We start from the raw sequence: 20,435 nt of genomic DNA on the forward strand, positions 1-20,435 counted from the left end.
TCAAGCTACTTTCTCTTTTATTGGTTCTTGAAGACAACAGTATTGTTCACCATCACAGGGCTTCAGAAATGCAAAGTGAACTGTAGTATTTTTAGATGCAGAAGTTCTAGTTTAATTCATTGCCTCTTTGCTTAATGAAGGACTAATTAGCTGTGCTAACAAACATTCTCTATAGGCTATGTTATGGCTCCCTGTGTTTCCATAATTCTAGATACCAAGCTCAAAATACAGAGGTAGAGCAGACAAAAAAAACCTATTGGTTCAAGCTTGGTTCTCTCCATCTTTCAAGGGAATATATGCTACTTATTGTATGCACAGTAAGGGAAGACGAAACCTTGTTTGTTGATGATCACGAAGACTGAATTTTCAGAGAGTTTTTAAAGCTATAGGCTTTTTTTTTTTTTAAGTATTTCTTATTAATTTAATATTCAGGAGGTCAACTCAGGTAGTGAATCTGTTGTTGCTGATGAAACCTGTTATCATTATACTTTTTGATTTTTAGTGTCTCTAGGATCTATTTGCTAACTTTGCATAGTATGAAAAATTGATGGTGTCTTTCAGTTGTACTTGATATTAATAAATCTCACACCTCTCAGGAAAACTTTAGCATTAGAGAATAAGAGGGGAGAAGTTGGATAAGGAAGTAAGAGCATTTGCATGCATGGATTTTTGTGCTGTTTGTGGCATGACAGGTGTGGTCTGTCCTTCAAGTGTTGTGCAGGAAAATGGCTCAGAACATTTGTGCTAATGCTGTTGAGAGGCAGGAATTGGAAACAGAATTGTCTGCCTGGTCCCTCTCATAATTACGAATATTGAAGTCGAAAGTGGATATAAGAGAGCGATACAAAAGTTATCAGGGGAAAAAAGCATTTACAACAAATCCCATTAAGTTAATTATGGCAGTTACTTGAGCTCAGGAAGCCTTGAATTCTAAAGGCTTTCCACAAAGGGAGCTTGCAACTTCATACCAGGAATGAGCTTTAAGTACTTTTATTACTTTTTTTTTCACCAAGTAGAAAGAAAATTTGTAAAGGTCAAAGTTGGTTTTGTTTTAGGTTTTTTTTACCTAATGCTTGTGAGAACCAACCCATGTTAAAAATGCATCACACTGTAAATGAAGCCACCTAAGTTTATGAGGCAAATTTTGTTGTGTTCAAACCCATTTTGGAGAACAGAGCTGAACTTTTATCTTTGCAGTGTATTCCTAAGGGATTCTGTGTGCTTTGGCTGTCTTGAGGTTCAAAGGGCAAGTCCATACTGAATTCTGTATAACAAAAAAACTCTGTTTATGCTTTTATCATGCTTTTGGAAAGCCTGTTTTTCTGTGTTTAACTGAACCTGGAATTTTATCCAGTAGTGATCAGGAGTTATGTCCATGTATCCTTCTTGCTGTTTGTGCCTGCTGCTGCTGTCCACTAGTTCTGGACCTTCAATATCACAAGAGTAGGCTTATACCACAGTTAGAAGTGTGCCTGCAGTTTATAAAGATAAGCTGAGCTAATTTTAAATCGGTACTTGGGTTTTAGCAGAATAGGAGCTGAACACATTTCGGGAAGGCTGGCTTGCCCTAAATGCAGAGCTGTCATAGCAGTGTTGCTGTATGTGTGCAAACTGGTTGTTTAAAGCAAGCTCAGATTTACTGAGCTGAGCTGCAGTCACTCTTCTTAGAGCTGTGTAATCATAGTCAGATGTAGATATTGTGCGTGGGCAGCTTCTAGTGGGCTGCTAAGGAAGCTGTGTATCTGTTAGGAAGTCTGGACTTGCTTGGCTGCCTGTTTGCTTATCAGATGAAAGAATTCAGATGTGACTCAGTTTCTTGCTGCCTGCATAAAAGGGGAAGGCATCTGGTCATTTCTTTTCTGTTTTAGAGCAACAACTATTTTACTAAGTACTTTATCAGGTAGAATTAAAATAATTGAAACAGAAACAATAAGATCTGCTGACTGATGAAAACAAATGCAAGTAGTAGTCTGTATTATCAAGATAAAAGTCCCTGTTAACTGTACCCCCTTGCCACAGCTGTATTTCAGGTGTGGGGGATATAGCAGACAAATATAAATTAGTTTTCTTGATTATTTTATTGCCCAGGTAGCCTCAGTTAGATTAAATCTATGTGCAGGACAACAGCTACTTTTTAAAACTCAAACAATTCATTGTGGTTGTGTGTGCGGGTATGTGCATACATGTACACAGAGAACGTACTTGTGTGGTTTCTAGGTATAGGATTTTCTAGGTATAATAGCACAATACCCACCTATCTAACAAATTACAGGTTTGACCTCATAAGCTGAATTTCTAGCTCAAGTACCGTGACAGTGCTTGATTTTGCACATGCTGGAATACCTGCATCTTCCACTGGCTACAGTTAGAACTGTAGGTGTTGAGAACATTTGAACATTAGGTTATCAAATAGAAGCATGAAACTTAAAGGCAATCTGTGGAGCAGTTCACATAGGTATTTGGCACACAAGGAATTAGGGTTTCCAGTATAGTCTTTCATAAAAACTTTTTCCAAGGATCTACTCATGTGAAAGAGATGATTCCTTAAAATGTATTTGTTACTTTACATAATGTGGTAAATGTTTCATACCCACAATCCCTGTATACATTTTTGTCATTAGAAAGCTTCATTTTCTGGGATGTATATAAAGCATAATCTTCTTTATGGCAACTTTGACAAAGGGTGAAAAATGTTTGAAATGTAACAGTGGTTTTATTTTTATAAAATGTACTGGTTTATACTTACAAAGTTGATAAGTGAGGAGGTTGTATTCAGTCTCTTAATTTCCGTTAAGAAGTAGTACCTGTTTTAATATTGACATGGAGCACAGTCACCTAGGAATATTTTTTAAAATATCATTACTTTGGTTTTTTTAAATGACTGTCTGTGCAATAGGTGTGCAGAATGAACTCTGCCCTTCTTCCTCTGCCTTCTGTTGTTGGTTTTTCTTTTCTTTGCCCTGACAGTATACAATGTAATGTCTTGAAAAGTGTTTTTTTTCCTCATTCTACCCACAGCAATGCAGTGATAATTTTATCTGATGAATTTGTTGAATTTGCTGGATTATTTGTTGAACTGAAATGTTATTTAAAGTAAAATATAACACAAAAAATACATTTTCAGGGTAGAGATTTAAACAATAATAAATGCAATTTATGATGATGATGAGAATTGAACTGCTTTTGTAGCAACCAGGAAACTTCACTGATTTGTGGGTTTTATTCTGAACTACTCCTCAGTACTGGAAAAAATGTGTTTTTAATAGACAAAGTTAATGAATTTAATACAAAACTGGAGAGTACCCATACTCAAATATAATGTGGTATTCCAAGTAGGAAGTATGTTCATATTTCAGAGAACATTATGATTGGTACACCTAAACCTCCTTCATGGAAACTCATTGTAAAGATGAGCTGATGAATATTTTTATTGTCAGTGTCTATGTCAATCTCTGCTTTCTGAACAAACAAGAAAATTAAACAGGTCGGTCTGCACTCTATTAGCCCCACTGAGACAAAATGCGTCTTTACAAATATGTAAGTGCTGACTAAACAAATTCATTATATGTGAAGCAACTGTATGTTGGACTTCACCAAGCACATTTGAAAGAAATTAATAGTTTTTCCGTTTCTGGTTGTGTTACAGATGTGATGGGAAGCCAGACTTTTCTACACAGGAGTAGTTGCTTTGAGATGTATCTCCTTACACACACAATCATTTAAATAAACAGGGCTGCTTATTATGAAAAGTGTCAGGAGAAAGAATACAACTTTTAAAAACAAGATGCTTAAGGATGTTGTGTAGCTATAGTAAATAGGATCTATTTTGGCAGCCTTACTGTGAATGGGTTTGAGCTCTGTTTCTGGGCATGGTTCACAGGTTTGGTATATAATCAGGCTAGACCTTACACTGATTTGATTATTTTATATTAAATTACTTGTAAATACTTTATACAAGTCCGTTCCTAAGGATACATTAACAGCAACAATTGGAAAATAAATTTTTAAATATGCTGAAGGTATAGAGAAAGCTCTAACAAATATTTGTGAATTTAGCTCAAAGTGGATTTGGATGCCCAAGTGTTCCAGCCATTTTTTAATCTCAGTCACAAACTTAATTTACAATGCTTTGCTGTTACCCATTTAAAATTATCAACATTGAGAACTTCTGATCACTACTTAGGCATTTTCTCTGTCATCCCCAGGAAAGATGTCTAGAGACCGGGCTCTGAGGAAGCAGCAGCAATTGAATAATTTGGTAGCAGCAGTGACAAAGCTTGCTAAGCCTGGAGATGTGATTGTGGATTTTTGCAGTGGAGGGGTAATGTATATTTTTGTTTGCATGATACAGTTTCTTTCAGCTGTCATCTTTGCAGTTCTAGGTGGTTGCTGCTGCAAAGCAAAAGTACAAATACTGAAATCTTGGATGCTTTCAAAGGTTCTGTCACTAGTTAGGCGATGCTTATCATGTAATGAGTTAACAACGGGGGACGCTGAAAAGTGACTCAGATTTTGTTGTTTGTTTTTGTTTTCACAGGGCCATGTTGGAATTGTTCTTGCTCACATGATGCCGTCATGTCAGGTAAATTCTAACTAAAAGTACAGGTGGGTATGAGCTTTTGGTCTCTGATAATCATCTTAAAAAGATGCACATGTAGGGAGAATAAATATGAAGACACAGTTGTCTCAGCAGAGGACTTAGATTTGAAACATGCAAATTTTTATCATAATCCCAAATGTATGCAGTGCTTTCCTGAGAAAACAAAAATTATAAGAAAATACTTTGTATTTGCAAGATGAATGATGTTGGCAAGTATTAAATGCTTTTCATTGCTAATCCTTTTGGAGATCTCATGCTCTGCAACGAGTAGTTTATAGGTTTTCTCAACTAAACTACAAAGTTTTGCACTTGTTGGTAATGTTGTGCTTTGATTTCTCAGTATTATTTTGCCTTACTTTCTCCTATGTATGACATCTAGGTGGTGCTTATAGAAAATAAGGAGTTGTCTCTGGTTCGTGCTAAAGACAGAAGTGATGAACTAGGTTTAAACAACATTTGGTTCATTCAAGCAAATTTGGACTATTTTCATGGGACTTTTAACATTGGGGTGAGTGATTATAACTTTTACACTTCAAAACGTTAGTGTCTTGTTAATTATTCTTAAAACAACTAGAATACCTATGAGAAGAAAATTTTGTGTGTCCTTACAGACAGGTATTTTTGATGCTATGAGAAGCACCCTTGTTATATTAATCTGTATTAATGTTGTTTTGTATTTATTATTTGTTGCAAATCGGCATTGCTTTTATATTACATGAGTTAAGAAGGAAGTGTCTGCTCCAATCAGATAAAAAATATGAGTGCTGTCTGACCATGTTGAAGAAAAAGTGGGGCGGATTCTCGGTTTAATCTTGTTATTTTAAAATCAGTGATTCATTAATGGATATATTCTGGAGAAGGTTTTGAAGATGGGAAGAGAAGACTTCTGTTTCTCAAATTAAGCCTGAGTACAGTAAAGTGAGGTCAGAAGTGTAGTTAGGTGACAGTAAAAGCATTTTAAGATAAAACAAACAACTCGAAGACTACACAATAAAAAACTGAGAAGGAACTATCATGACGGAGAGAATGTTATACTGATGACATACATGTGTATTCAATGTACAAAGTATACTCAAGCTATATTTATGAAGGCAGAATGATATCTCAGTTCTGTAGGACTCATGCTGAGCACTCCTATTGCAGTCAACAGGTGATATTCTGACTCTCAGTTAACTGTAAATGAGCAGGCCAAAGGAGGAATTTGAGTTCTGCAGGAGCAAAGTAGGTGATTTGAATACTGATTCGAAGCATCTGTGGTAGACCGGTAAGTAAATGAGATGAATGTCCTCTCCACAGTTCTGCAGCCCTAGTGAAGAGTAAGGCATAAATAGTCTTTTGTAACTCTGAAAGATTCCTGTCTTCCAGTTTTATATTCTGTTAATAGAACCTGAACTTTTGCAGCAAGCCCCAAGCTTTCAGTGTGAGTCTGACTGTTCTTTAAATCATCCATCCAAGGGCCTGTTTCGGCTGTAGCTGAGGATCTTTAATGCTGAAGGTTTATGGTACGTGAACAGTGCTGTTTAATATTTGGTTAGTTTATTAAATAAAGGAAAAGAAATACAGTGCAGGAGAAAGAGGAGAGAATAAATTATTTCAGCCCAGTCCTTCCAAGTGTAAATTTTCAATTCTCTAGCTTTATTTTCTGTGCTTTGTTGTCATATAAATTTCACTGGATGACCTAGAGATCTATTTCAAAAAATCATGAATAATTTACTGAATTCTGTGTGTGAAATGTGTAATAGTTTTTCAGTGAAATGAGTCTCCAATTTTGTGATTGTTGGAGTTCCTGTGTTCTTTTTTTGGGGTCTGTTTCTAAGGTTAATACTAAGTTAAATATCTCTAATAAAAAAATTGTTATATTCTCTTGTGAGTTTTGTGACAAGGAAAATATTGAAGTATATGTCAGAAAAATTCACTTGGAATTTCTTAATTTCCAGGCCTGTGATTTCAGTTTCTTTGACTTGATTCTGTAGTCTATTCAACAGACAAATCTGGAGCTTTCCCTTTTTTGGGAGACCTATATCAATCTCAGCTTCAGAATTAGTTTGTATCCTACCATGATTCACTGTTCAGGATTAGCTCATTAACTCAGGATTGACTTTCCTATGCAGCCACCAGCTGGCTGGTTTACTGACCAGTAGCACAAGCGTTTGGTGTTGTTTGAAGGTAAATAATGTAAAGTTTAGCTGCCTTTGTATCATTATGTCATAAACACTGGTTTGATAAAAAAATGACAATATAATACCAGAATACGTGGATATGTACAAAGTTTGGCAATGCATTAGTTCTAAACCCATCTTCTGAGGCTTGTCAAGGTATTCACTCATTGCATGACTTCATTTCCAGTAAAACAATGCAGTGTAAATGTGAGGGTGGACACAATGACAAGAAATTCACTGGTTATAGTGCTTGAAATGTAAAGAGGTATAGAAAAATGAAAGTGCCAGAAGTAGTCATCTCTGCTTTTGGTATTAGTTTAAAACATGTTTATATGCGTTTTAGTTACCTTGACATCAAATCTGTATTACTTAGCTATTTTCTCATCTGTTATCTGCCAGGAGTTCAAAAGCAGGTTAAAAAAAAAAATATGTTGACCACTTCCCTTTTGCTCCACATAAAATTTCTACCCTTATTGATTGTTGGGGTAATGAACTTAAACAACCTGTTTGAGTGCCAAATGTACTGGTACACTACACTATTACATGTTGTGTATAACCACCAACCACAATAAAGGATTTCTGTCTAAAAGTGAAAGCTTCCAAATATTTCCATGCAGTGTTCATTTATATGCCAACACCCAGAGGAGTCTTTGAGATCTTAGTTGGTTTTAATACTTCTGTAGTACTATCTCAGCTAATTTGTGAGAACAAGATGAAAAGTTTAAGGTTTGGTTGGGGGGGGGGGGGGGGGTATATTTTTGAGTGTGTTGAGTTCTTTTCAAGATCACTAAAGTGAACCTGTGAGGTTTCATGAAGCCTTCTCTGTGCACTAGGCTGTTCTAAGGGAGTTGCAGCACCAGAGGAGTAATACAGGACAATGATCTCACTCTGCGTTAGCTCTGTTGCTCTCTTCAGGGGCCACTTTGTTTTCCTGTGTCTACAGATACATGGACTTGTGATCCAAACGCATTATCTGCATTAGTCCTCACTTTTTATTTTGTTTCAGGTAGCAAGTTTAAAATGTAGGATATCCTGAGAAAGCTTTGTCTTGAATTTTATTTGTGATTTTTTGCTTAACAAAATTGATTCTGAGAAACCCAGAGAGGAAATTGGTTGGTGTAAAAGTTCATACAGACTCAGCAAAGCTATTCACTGCTGTTTTAAAGTCTCTTTTCCAAACGTGCAAGCAAAGCAGAGGTCTTTGTTTTCTGCTTGGATAGATGACAAAGTAACTATAATTATATTCCATGATAATCTGATAGCTGTGATATTAAGAATTTATTTCTGATGTTAAACTTGTTCTATTTTTGTTGTTATATTCATGAGAGTAGAAAACTTTCGTTGTGAAATTATTTTATTATTAATTTTTTAATATTCTGCTTGAGACAAGAATATTTGATGCTATCTGTATGCAGTTATAGTTCAGCTGATGATTAATGGTCTGCTCAGCTGAGTTTACATCAAGGAGTCTGCAAACAAAAAAGTCTTTGTTTTAATCTGCATCTGAGAGCAAAGTTTTTATCTTCCAATTGCTGTACCTTGAAAAACAACTTTGAACCCTGAAATCTGAGCTTTGCAGTTTTAAACCTTTTCCTAAATTTACAGTGAACAAAAAGCAAACAATGCAGTCATACAAATCTGCACCACTGCACAGAATTAAAAATGTGCCTCAAAAATGTCTTCAGTTTAATGAAAACATAGATCAATGTGTATGCACCAGGTCTACTCTGAGCTACTGAATACATGGAATAAGGCAGAGAAAGTAATGCCTCCATTTTACTTGACCCATTTGGCATCACAGGTATATATATATAGGAGAGAGCTGCTTGCCTTTCCTTGCAATATATTGAGTACAGCAGTAACTTGCCTTTCTGTAGGAGAGCATGAAGAATTTGCGTGGTCTGTGCGTTACCCAAACACACATCAGTGCTTACAGGTAGCTGTTGTGTTTGAATGGCATTCTAGTTTTAGTTTGAGAGCCCATCACTAAGAAAAAGAAAGAAAAGAATAAGGAGAGAAAAAAGGAGGGCAAGTTATATTTGATACTTCCCCAGCCCCTTCTTTGTTTTCTGAAGTTTTTACTCAATACCTTACAATGAAATGCTCAAAATTTATGTGTATATGTTCTTTAAATGTGACCTTCAGGTATATCTGTTACTTTGCTTACTGCTAAGTTGAAATACAGTTTTGAAATAGTTCTTTGTATTAAGTCCTTTCTACTTGACAACTAATCACCATAGTAGTTTTTCTTTTAATATTTTTCTGGAGCTTAATTTTTGATTTATTTGATATCACAATGCAGTGCACCAACCTTTTGAGTGCTTTTGGTGAGTGACCCTTGATCAGTGTTGATGATTGCCTTGTTAATGGAATAGACCATAAATTTTTCTCAGCATAGATATGAAAGAGAGGAACGAAAAACTGAGGAATTAAGGACCAGGCCTTTGGCATAACAGCTTTCATTCCAAAAACTTCCTCATATATTTAAGTAACTCAGTCATCCAGAAAAATACTGCAACATGATTGTATTTAGAACATTGCTATAAAGAATTTGCTTGTTTCTTTGTTTTTTGTTTTTAACACTCTAGGTGGCTCTGCATGCATGTGGTGTGGCAACAGACATGGTGATCGAACACTGCATCAAGTCACGGGCAGCCTTTGTCATTTCTCCTTGTTGTTACGGCTTCATTCAAAACACAGTGAAGTTTAAATATCCACGAAGGTAAACTAAAGCGAACAAGATAAGCTTTAAAATTTCAACTTAAATGAAGGAAGAAAATACTAAAAAGTATGGAATTAATCAATTGAAGATCATTGCAAGTGTTTAGGCTGAATTGGTTCACAGTTATAATGCAACTGTTTCCTCCTGGTTCTCTTTGCAAACCTGTCCTGAGAGGGAGACAGATTGGTAATTCCTGGGTTTTTTCTGGATTTATCTATTCATAGTTCAGAAGACTTTATACCATCAACATAGTAGATACAGTATGTGGAAATCTGTGTAATATGCAGACCTTTTACCTTGAAATCACAAAGTTAATAGAAAACTCATGAAAATTATTGTAAGAAGGGGAATTGACATTTTAATGTTGGAGAAAGATGTAAGCAGTCAGCTTAAAGAAGTGGGTCTGCTTTATACCACAGTTTACTGCTTGTGAAACTCTTCTGATTTATTGCCAAGTAGACAAGCTCTCCTGTATTTCAGTTCATGTTTTTAATACTTTTTCAATGAACTGTAGATATTTTGTCATCTTCAAATCTGTCATGTTGGAGATACTTATATATCTTAGGCTTAAGAATTATAGTGCCTTTGATAAAAATAAAATGTAAAAGGTAAGCATAAAGTAGTAGAAGAGGCTAACAGCTTTCTGAGGCAGAACTAGATGAGGGAAGAGGGTTGTGGGTTGTTTGGTTTTTTTTTTTTTTTCATAAACCTGAGCTTTGTGTTTTGTATGTCCAAGATTAGTCAGATTTAATTTTATTAGGAATTACAACATTGTCTTAGGTATATACCTGCTAAAATAAGATACTGAAACATGCTGTCTTAAAAGGAATTAACAAATCTAAAAAAAATCTTATGCATCCATTTTAAATATTTTTCTATAATATCGAAGTGTGCTGTCACAGAAGTGCATGGAGGGTAAATATTTAGAATTTATAAGTTTGATAAAATTGTGTTTAACAGTGCTTTCTTAGTCAATTTGATTCTTCCATCTCTTTGTGTGTCCAGTTTTGTCTTCTCTTGTGACACAGTAAAACAAATAATTATTCTTAAGGAAGAGGCAATATAATTTTAAGCCTTTTAAAGTTAGCAGGTATATAGCTGTTCTCTGTTGACTTGTTTTAAAATTGACTGGATACCGTTTAACTTTTGACATTTTTAGATCATGAAGTCTGGAAATGCTCACTGTGATAGAAAACTTGATGTAGATGCTGCAAGAGTGTCAAACACAGTTTTGTGTTTGCCAAGATTTTGAATCTAACATTGTAATCCTATGTAGAAAATTATCAGCCCTAGCTCAAGCTACATTTTAGGGTTTGCTTTTTCTTTCTGCCTTATTTGATATGATCATAAAACATGATAGCCTGCACATATCCCCGTATTTGCCTGTGTTCTATACTCAATTCCACTGTAGAGGTACCTTTTATGACACAAACAAAACATATGCATTTCTAGAGGTTGTGTACATGTAATATAAAGTGTTTATGTGACTCTAGAAATGCCAGTAAATCTGTGTTAGCATTTATAATGATTTAAAGAGAGAATTTTTATGAATAATACAATAGGAAAAAAAAAGACAACACCAGATACACTTTTCCATTTCTAGTGAACTGGAACTGTAATGTTTTCTGGGTTTTTTTTAAATACCTTTCTCTAGGATACAGATATTGCTATTTTGTTTAAAATGTGTTCAAGTATGTAATGATCGCTTCTATTTTCCACCTCTGTTTTTTTAGATGTTAATTGAATTGGTCTTTTTTTTTTTTTTTTTAGTCATCAGTTCAAAGAAATTTTGTCCTACAAGGTATGTAAAAGGATTGGGTGGGGGAAGAGGGTTATGTGCAGTTTCCTGTGTTTCACTGGGTCTTCTTATCAAATGGAATATAAGTGGCTATCTTTTAATTGCAAGGAGAAGCACGTTATGTGAAAAGTTCATTAGTAATGCAGATGTCATTGTGTTGCTTTCTTTCTACCATCCAATTTTTAAAGCTTTTTTTCTTCAATAAAATTAAATAGTTTCTCCACAAGATAACTTTTTTATCATGTGTAAGCAAACCATTCCTACAATACTTCAACATGCATCAGTTAACAGTTACAGGTTACCAATTTATTTAGGTCTTAAATACAACTGTTTATACTGTGAAAATGTCTTACCGTTTTTTAGGTAAAATTACTGCTTTTATAGATACTAGATTCTGATAAACATTAGATATCTCTGTCTAGTTTATGTCTAGAAGATTGGACATAGTGAGTAGCAAGAGCTTATACTCAGCAAGAATTTTATACGGTATTGTTTTAAAAATGTTATTCAAAATTATTTCAAAAATATTCAAATGTGCTTTGACGCTTGGGAGCCAGGGTCTGTGTGGACATAGTCTGAGTGGAAGGTGGGAGAAAGAATCAGAGGCCTGCAGATCTGACAGAATGAAGATAACATGTGACAAGAGAGTGAAAAAGGACAAGAGCAGAGAGGTGGACAGCAGACAACTGGTACTGATCTATTAAGCTTTGCTAGTGCATTTAAACTAGTTAGTGATGAGCAACCAGAAATTCGAAGGTTAGATGTACTTAATGTGGTAGAAAGAAAATGTTTCAATTTAAGAGAAGCAAGGCTATATAGAAACTTTACTGAGTTTACATGTCAAATCCTAAACAAGGGTCTTGGTGTTTACAATATAGAAATGTATACTAGAGATGCAGAATAATCCTTTGTAACAGAAATATGAGAGGGAGATGGTATTTCTAATATCCAAATGGTTTTTGGAACAGTGAGCACAGCAAAGATGCTATATGTAGCAGGAAAACGGAGATTATCCTTTTTAATCTTCAAGTATGAGGGCATTTAAAAAAATCAGAAAATTTCCAGCCATCTTATATAGGGAAGTTCAGTTATCTGGTAATACACTGATCTTATCTTCATGACAGTCTGGTTTATGTACACTTTACTAATTTACATGGAAATAATTGTCCACAGATTGAGATGATAAAAGCAGTGCAGTGGATTTGGACCTGCCATTATTTTTTTTATTGATTAACATTCTTTTCAATACATTTATATGTTTCTAATGCATAATCACGAAGAACTCAGGTTTCAATTCAGAAAAAGTTTATTTACTAACATATTATTAAAAGTAGACCTGTTGAAAGTACAGAAGGAGATGATGGCAGTTATAAAGTCAAGGATGCCTAGATTATGATAGTGTATAATCTCATTAAAACTCAGAATTTTTTTTTCTTAATCTGTTAATCCATGGAGGTTTAAATCACAGGATTTGTCAACACTATAGAAGTTCCAGCATTTTATTATTTGTGTTGCAGAAGGGCATAGGGGCCAAGGACAATGCTAAAAAATATTGCTGCTCTTAATAATGTAAGAGTCTATAGAAATGATCTAGGCTGGTTGGTGCCTCAAATAATCCTAGTTATAAATAACTTCTGTTATCCAGCTAGCTATATGCGTTTATATATTTCATATTAATAAATTGTCACAGGTTACTGGCCAGTAGCCAAAGCTGCCATGTGTTAGCCAGACATTGTCTGTGTCACCCCCCTCCAGTTCCTGTTTTAAATTCATTTCTCTTATCTTTCTTTTTAGTGAGATCTAAAAAGACATCCAAAAGTCTGGCAATTCCAAAACTTTTTTGATGAGAACATTATGCTGTAATTCATTAGTTTATAGCTGCAAAGAATAAGGTTATGATAACTGTAGATTTCTACTGTGATACATTTTGAGACTGTTTGTCAATACACTTTCCCTATAGGAGAATTGGAAAGTAAAACTGAATAACTTCGCACATACAGCTTTGAAAACGTAATGGGAATTGAAGCCATGAGTTCTAGTAAGCAAGTTAACTGTTTATGCTCACACAAAGTTAGGGCAGTTTATAATTCCCTTCATTATTTTAGAAATGCTTTTCTTCTTATTTATGCCAACAGGGAGTGTGCCAATTTAATGACTGTGTCATGGGGAAAAGATGTACTCATAACTTAGGCCCTAGTTTAACTTTTTGGATCATCTCTGTGGGAAGCTAAGGCATTAGAGTCAGTCCAGATTTTCAGGTTAAGTGGTGAGGCTCGCCTTGGCTCTGGTCTGGTCAGATGAGCTGAGAACACGATATTGCAAAGAGCCAGGTTGTGTTGGGTGCCTGAAGGCTGGTGAGGGGTTCTCTGCTAACATGGATCTTTTCCCTGTACTCTGAATCCCTCTTTTTCTCTCCAAGCTGCCTGTTACTGCTTCTTCTCTCCTAACAGCAGCCACATTGCCTGTGGCTCTCCTTTTCCTCCATTCTCCAGGAGTCACATCTGAGTTTAACGTTTTTAGCTCTTTTGTACTACAAAAATAGCCATATTTGAACCAAATTGACTGGGCATAACATGTTTAAGTTCTAAACATGTTATAACATGTTCTTATTTTGCTTGCATATTTCTTGTGGAGCTGTGAGCTGAAAACCTTCACGTGAATCAGCTGTACTGGGGAACAAATGTCACTGCCTCAAGATACTGTAAATTTATTTAAATGAGTAATATTTTGAGTTTCAAGTAGTGATAATATTTCATTTTATAATATATGGGCAAGCTTTTTTGTGGTCAGGTGTCTATTAAATTTATGAATTGGGTGGAGTGTACTGCGGAGGGAGTTACCATCTTGATTTAATATGAAGATGGGATTTCATTCCGTTTTTTTGTGAAATGAAGCCTTTTGGATGTTTATGTCCCCATAATGAGCTGGAGTGAGTATCCTCTACTTCAGGATACTGAAGGAAGCTGAAGTATCCTTAGGTGAAGTTGTTCACTCCATCTGTTACAGGACCCAAACCTTTAAAATCATCATTTTATATCAGACAAGAAAAAAGAAAATTTTCTTTTTGATGCAAGACACATGTCCTTTTCTCAGATCTATGACATCATAGGAGACTTGGGAATGTTGTACAGTTCTAAAATGGTTCTGATTTACTCTGTCCTGTACTTAATATTGCAGTTGTCCCTCAGAGCACAGCTGTCATCAGCATTAATTTCATTGCTACACCTTCAAGCCTTTTTTTCTTACCATCTGGCTAACTTGCCTTCCTTGGCTTGACTGGTCTTTGAGAAACCATTATGTTAGCATAGGTGGTGTTGTCTGAAGGCAAATGAGGATGGGGTTTTGCCTGCTTGTGTAGTGATCTAAGCAGGGAGTAAGGTGGTGGGGCTAACCCTCCACTGCACCGTGCCCCTGGGTGACAAGACAGGAAGAAACTAACTGCAGCTGTTGTAGAAGCCTCTGCAGAAACTTTAAGTGGAACTGGGATGATTTGAAAGTGAATTGTGCCCGCTTTGATGTAGGAAACTTTCCTATTCACAGCCAGGTATGTTTTGCCTTCAGGATCTTTTGGATTGATCCTGAATGGATTTGGCAGAGCAGAGGAAGTTTGACCCACAAGGGGATTTTCTGGGATTCAAAATCACTGCTTGGGAGAAATGTGCAGCAGTTCAAATCACCTGTTTAAGAATTTTGTCTTGACTGCCTATTGATGCAGAGATGCTGTCCCTTGATGACTGTGCTAAAAGAAGTCTCTGTTGCTCGTCAGTAATTGAAGGCAAAATTAGTCTATATATGTCTTTGAAGAATGCTATCTTGTATACATTGCATCAAATTCCAATTCAACTGCTGCAGACAATTAGAGAAAATTTAGCAAGGAACAAATACTCATGAGTAGAAATGTGGCCATGGTTACAAACACTTGATTTGCACACACATTTACAAGCCAAAGCAGTATCAAAATTAGGATTTGCACACAGATGATTTTTCTAGAAATATGATCTTCAACATTATAGCATTTTTGATACTTTTAAACTTTTAATTAGATTTTTTTTCTTACTTTATTTGGAAGATGGAAATGCTACTGGACCAAATTTCTTTTTTTTTTTCCTAGGAGCACATGATCCTTTGCAGATTTGCAGATCAGACAGCTGTTCAGCTTCCACCTGAACGCAGGCTAATTGGTATGAATTTCTACAGCTGTTGTGTAAACTATCTCAGTAATGAATTGTAAAGGAAGAAGTAGTACATTTATGAACAGGTCATTAAGTTGCTGTCTTCACATAACACTTGAAAAATTTGTGTTTCTTCACATTTCTCCCCTTGCTGTTCTGAACTATGGTATAGAAACTCTTTCAGAATTATCAATATGAGAAAGAGGGTTTGCATTTTACTGATTTTTGTTGCTTCACCTTTTTTTTTTTTTTCCTCCCACTATTCTCTGGAAAGAATTAGGGTTTTTTAAAAGTTCACTAGAGTCCTGCTATTGCCAGCTTATAGACATTAAAAGCACAGGCTATTCATAGTAGTGATTTTCAGTGTGAACCCTTTGTCCTGCTTATAATTGCTGGTGGTAACTCTTAGAAGGGCAAACATCTAATGTCACCTGGAAACAATAAAGCTAAATTGCAGAGGCTGGGTGAGCTTTGGTACAGGCAGGCTTAAGAGCATACAAACCTATTTGGTCCACCTCATTATTAGGGTCATCATAATAATTTTAGAAAAAACCCAGAAGGTTTTCTGTGTGTTTTTGTTTTGTTTTTTAAATAGTGAACAATATTTATAATCTGAAGACTTTGAAAGAATGTAGTTTGGCTTACCCCTTACCTGGGGTACCAGCCTTCCCATTGTGGGGAAACTTATAGCTACAGCAGTGTAGTACTCAATATTTACCTTTTGGTAATCAGTTCTGTTTCAGGTTTGTATTTATTGCTGTTCTGAGTAAGACCAGCTGCCTTCCGTTGGGTCATTTCTGTTCAATTAACAGCCAAGTAAGTTGATCCCTGAGATTTTAGTTTTAGTCAGATGTCAATGATTTCTGAGGAAAAGAAATGCAAGAAGCTATCATTAAGATAAATGGAATTTCATTACTCAGAAGGACAGCAAAATCCATAACACTTCAAATATTTGCAATAAGCAAAGACATTTCTTCATTATGTGCAATATTCTAGTATTCTTTGACTTACAAAAGGGTATAATATGCTCCTGTCTGGTATTCATGTTCTGATAGAAGCTATAAACTAGCTTCCAGGTCAGAAAAGACAGAAAGGTCTGGGACCTCTCAGGATATTTGGCTTGCAAGAAAAACTTAGAAAGTGTATTAAAGCAGTAGTAGCAAATAATCATAATGTTTTTAAAAAGCTTCATTTGAAGAATTCAAAGTATTTCCTATACTTACTGCACTAAAAGACTTTTTCTTTTCTATTGTAAATGGTGTCAAAATGACTCACTCTGCTACTTTCTGAATATTTTAGGATTGTATTGTAAACTGTATTTTCGCAAATACTACTGAATTTATGTAGCTTCAGTGAAGTGACAAATGATTTTGTTTCATTACCTGTAAGCCCCTAAATCACTAAAGTACGGCATTCTGTCTGTGACTGTCATGGCTGAAACAATGGATTTGTTAAAGGAGCTATCACCAATTTCAGTAGTATCTGTGAATGTAAAAATATGCAGTTGAACCCGGTTCTGCTACGCACAACAATTCCCTCTTAAATGAACAAAGTTCTGTTTCCCATTTTCACTGGATGTGCGTGTTTTATCTACTGTATGCAGCAGTGGGACCTGAGTGTAAACATACCGAATGGTTTTGTGAACGTTGCTACAGCCCACCTGATTTAGTCCGTCAGATCACAGAACTGCTCCATGTATTTCACACAGTCTTGCTGAGAGCACCCGGGGAACCGGGCACCAGTTGTGACAATCCCAACTGCCCTTTAGTGTGTACACTTTGAATAATAATGATATTGGTGTCAGTGGCAGGAGCATGTACATGCCATTTTGTTCAACCAGCCACAGAACGTGATTTTCTATGAAACCACAAACGTGGGAGAATAGTGCCACAAGAAGTAATTTATGGAGATCTATCCTGGTTATATAAACCGGTAATTTCTCCCTGCAACATATAAATCCATACAGGATGGAGCTGGAAAGTTCTTTTTCAGGCCGAACCTTATTATATCTCTAAATTGTTTCCTACTCAATTACTACCCCTCTCAAATTCTAAGCCACCAACAGAAGAGAGTCCAAATGTCATAATGTTGGTGAAGTCAAAGTAGTGAATTTCTTTTGTAACTAAGGAATTCAGCTGAGAAGAAGAAAATACTTCTGGCCATTGGCTTCTAGGGGAAAAGCAGAATAGCTTGGACTGAGTACTGTATTAAAGTGTGGTGCGCACCAGCTGTTCTGAAATACAAGGATACTGAGGGACCTGCTTATGCAACATACCCAAAACTTCTGCAGACACCTAACGGATGCATATCAGGGCTTGTAATGGTACAGGCACTCAAGCTCTGTATACATTCAGGTGGGCAAGGCAGACAGTTCCAGAGGGTAGTTTGAAATGCCAGACATGTATCCCGATGGTAAACAGAATGAGTGCTCCTGTCTCTTCCCTTCATCTTAGACTCCAAATATATTTAACTGTACAATTCTGTCAGGAACAAGAAAAGAGGTAGAATCATTGGCTTTGAGACTGAAGCAAGATTGTGCCTTGTTTGTGACTTGTTACTGACAAAACGTTTGAGGGAAGTGCTAAATCTTTCTTGCAAGAGAGTTTCAAACTGCTGAAAATATGATCTGACAAATCAATTCTGTATTTCAGAACATAGTCAATTATAATGAGTAAATACGTAAAGGCAGATTGCCCCATCACATCACCTTGGCATGGCTGTATGATAATACAAACTTCTAAGCAGAAAAAACCCTTGAATTTATTATTCCAATTTTTTGTGCAGGTAAATCTGAGATAAGATTAGTTTTCATTAGTAATTTAGTATTTTCGTTTGTAAGAAGTTACATTCATGTCTCAAATCAATTACACTGTATCACTGTTTGGTATTTTAGTCTTTTATTGATATTCAATAACCAGAGATTTTTCAGATTTTAGATGAAAGTACAGGAGGAAAACAGTTACAGTTATAAAGGCAGTAGAAGCTTGGCAATTCAGAGAGCTAAGGGGTAAACTAGGCATTTTTTTTCTTCCTGTGGCTTTCACATTAATGCATGGATTTTTCTGTAAGTTATGAGAATGCTTAAACATAGTTGTGCCTGTTATGTTTCTCCATATATAAAGAGTTAATAATCCCTCCCAAGATCTTTGCTGAATGAGGGTTACAAGTCACAGATGTGATTTAGAACTATTAATGACTGTCTATTTGAAGTAAAACAGATTAAAATAGTTTTTTAAGTAGATTTGGAACTTATTTTTTAGATGACTTACCGATGTGTTTTCCTAACATTGAAGTACATGTTTCTGATAATGTTTCTACATTTTTAGAGTTTCCATGCTCTCCTTTGCTCTCGTTTTAGGAAAGCAGTGTATGGGGCTTGTGGATCTGGATCGGGCATGGGCTGCGGAAGAACGTAACTACTCTGTCCAAGTTATATCTATGGAGCCAGAGAGTTGTTCTCCAAAGAACAATATGTTTGTGGGCATCCCTACTTAGAGTGTGAAACTTGCATTTGATTTGAAGCTGAACATAAATCTTCAGTGCATAATGACATCCATCAGATACAAGTATAGCTGGGAACGCATCTTGAACCCATTGTGTTTGGAAAAGGAAGCAGCACAAAAGGTCTTAGAAAGTGAACTGCATGCAGAGCATCACAAATTGTACTTGTGTTATTAACTTTTGGTTCTGTTACTGAGAAGTTTCTGGATCTAACAACTGTGCATGGCATCATATCCATCTGTAAAGGTTTAGAAAAAAGTTGGTCTCATTGATTTCCTTTTTAGTAAAACTGCCTTGGCTGCTTCAAAATTGCATTCATGATCAAAACTGTATTTGTGTTCTTAAGCAGAGCAGTTATCAGCCAATAATGCAGATCACTAGAGGAACAGAAAAGATCAAATCTGTGGTGTTAGTGAAGAAGGCTGTGCGACAGGTGATGGCTTGAATTTGCTAAAGAATTCCGTACTATTGTAGGAAGATTATTTTTAATAAAAGTTCATCAAAATACTTGGGGCATCATTCTGTTTATGAAAAATATATTCTAACTTACTAATCTTTTTAAAAAGACTTAAAAATTATCTTTAAATATTACACAAGGATTCTGTAACCAGGCACTTGAAAGCGTGTTTAGTTAAAGAAAGCAAACCCCTAATTATCCATTGATCAGATAACGGGAGCTAGTGATGATGTCAGTGAATGGATACTTCACTGCCACCTCTGCTAATTGAAGTGTATTGCTTCCCATTCTTAAAAAAATTGCTGTCAGAAGAAATTTTTAAGGACAGTTCATGTGTCTATATACATTGCCTTCACTGATTTGATATTCAGTTTAAAATTTGAAGAAAATTGCCATTGTGAAATCATTTGAAAAGATCAACCACAGTCATGTTACTGTAAAATGAAAATAAATGTTCTTCTGTGTTCTGCTTAGTAGGCAGTTCTCTACCCCAACTTAAAATCATCCGTTGACACTGGCACAATGGAAAATAGCTCCTAATGAGATTTTAACTGTGTGTTTATGGGTTTGAGACATTTATGAATTCTGCCATGGTTTAGTTTAAATATATCTGAAGTTTGGTCAGTGTGAACATACCTTCAGTGCATGTGGCAAACAATTACAAACCATAGGTATTGGAGGAAAAGAAAGGATCCTGAAATGTTTCATTCCTCATGAAACTAAAAGATCTAAATACTTGGATTTTTCTAATGTGAAGACTGAAGGAAGCTGCACACTTATTTGGAAGCACAAAGGTGAGTGATGTAGGTATGAATTCATACTTTTAGCCTGAGTTCTTCAGTAGATAGTGACAAAATACTTTTTCTCCAACTTTTTATAGTTACAGGAGAAACTGGAGATTGGAAGAATATATAGCAAATATAAAATATATGACAATACCAGTTGTCTCCATGATTTTCTCTCGTACTTGCCCAAAGAGAATTCAGTTTTTAAGATAGCATTGTGTCAAGTCTGAACATTATTCAT

General features: G+C 35.6%; 1 protein-coding gene across 2 annotated transcripts in view; it reads left to right on the top strand.

Annotated features, from left to right (window-relative positions):
• Positions 1–19,882, top strand: part of GSTCD (glutathione S-transferase C-terminal domain containing) — a 77,635-nt gene extending 57,753 nt beyond the window's left edge. For both annotated transcript variants that reach the window (XM_074866863.1, XM_074866864.1), the window contains exons 6-12: positions 4,206–4,321; positions 4,538–4,582; positions 4,980–5,108; positions 9,348–9,481; positions 11,252–11,282; positions 15,391–15,460; positions 18,810–19,882. In XM_074866863.1, coding sequence (XP_074722964.1) covers positions 4,206–4,321; positions 4,538–4,582; positions 4,980–5,108; positions 9,348–9,481; positions 11,252–11,282; positions 15,391–15,460; positions 18,810–18,946 — 662 coding nt within the window. In that variant the 3' untranslated portion in view covers positions 18,947–19,882. The remainder of the gene's footprint in view (positions 1–4,205; positions 4,322–4,537; positions 4,583–4,979; positions 5,109–9,347; positions 9,482–11,251; positions 11,283–15,390; positions 15,461–18,809) is intronic.
• Positions 19,883–20,435: the final 553 nt, after the last annotated feature.

The sequence above is a fragment of the Strix uralensis genome, chromosome 4, assembly GCF_047716275.1.
Source record: "Strix uralensis isolate ZFMK-TIS-50842 chromosome 4, bStrUra1, whole genome shotgun sequence".
Taxonomy (NCBI): domain Eukaryota; kingdom Metazoa; phylum Chordata; class Aves; order Strigiformes; family Strigidae; genus Strix; species Strix uralensis.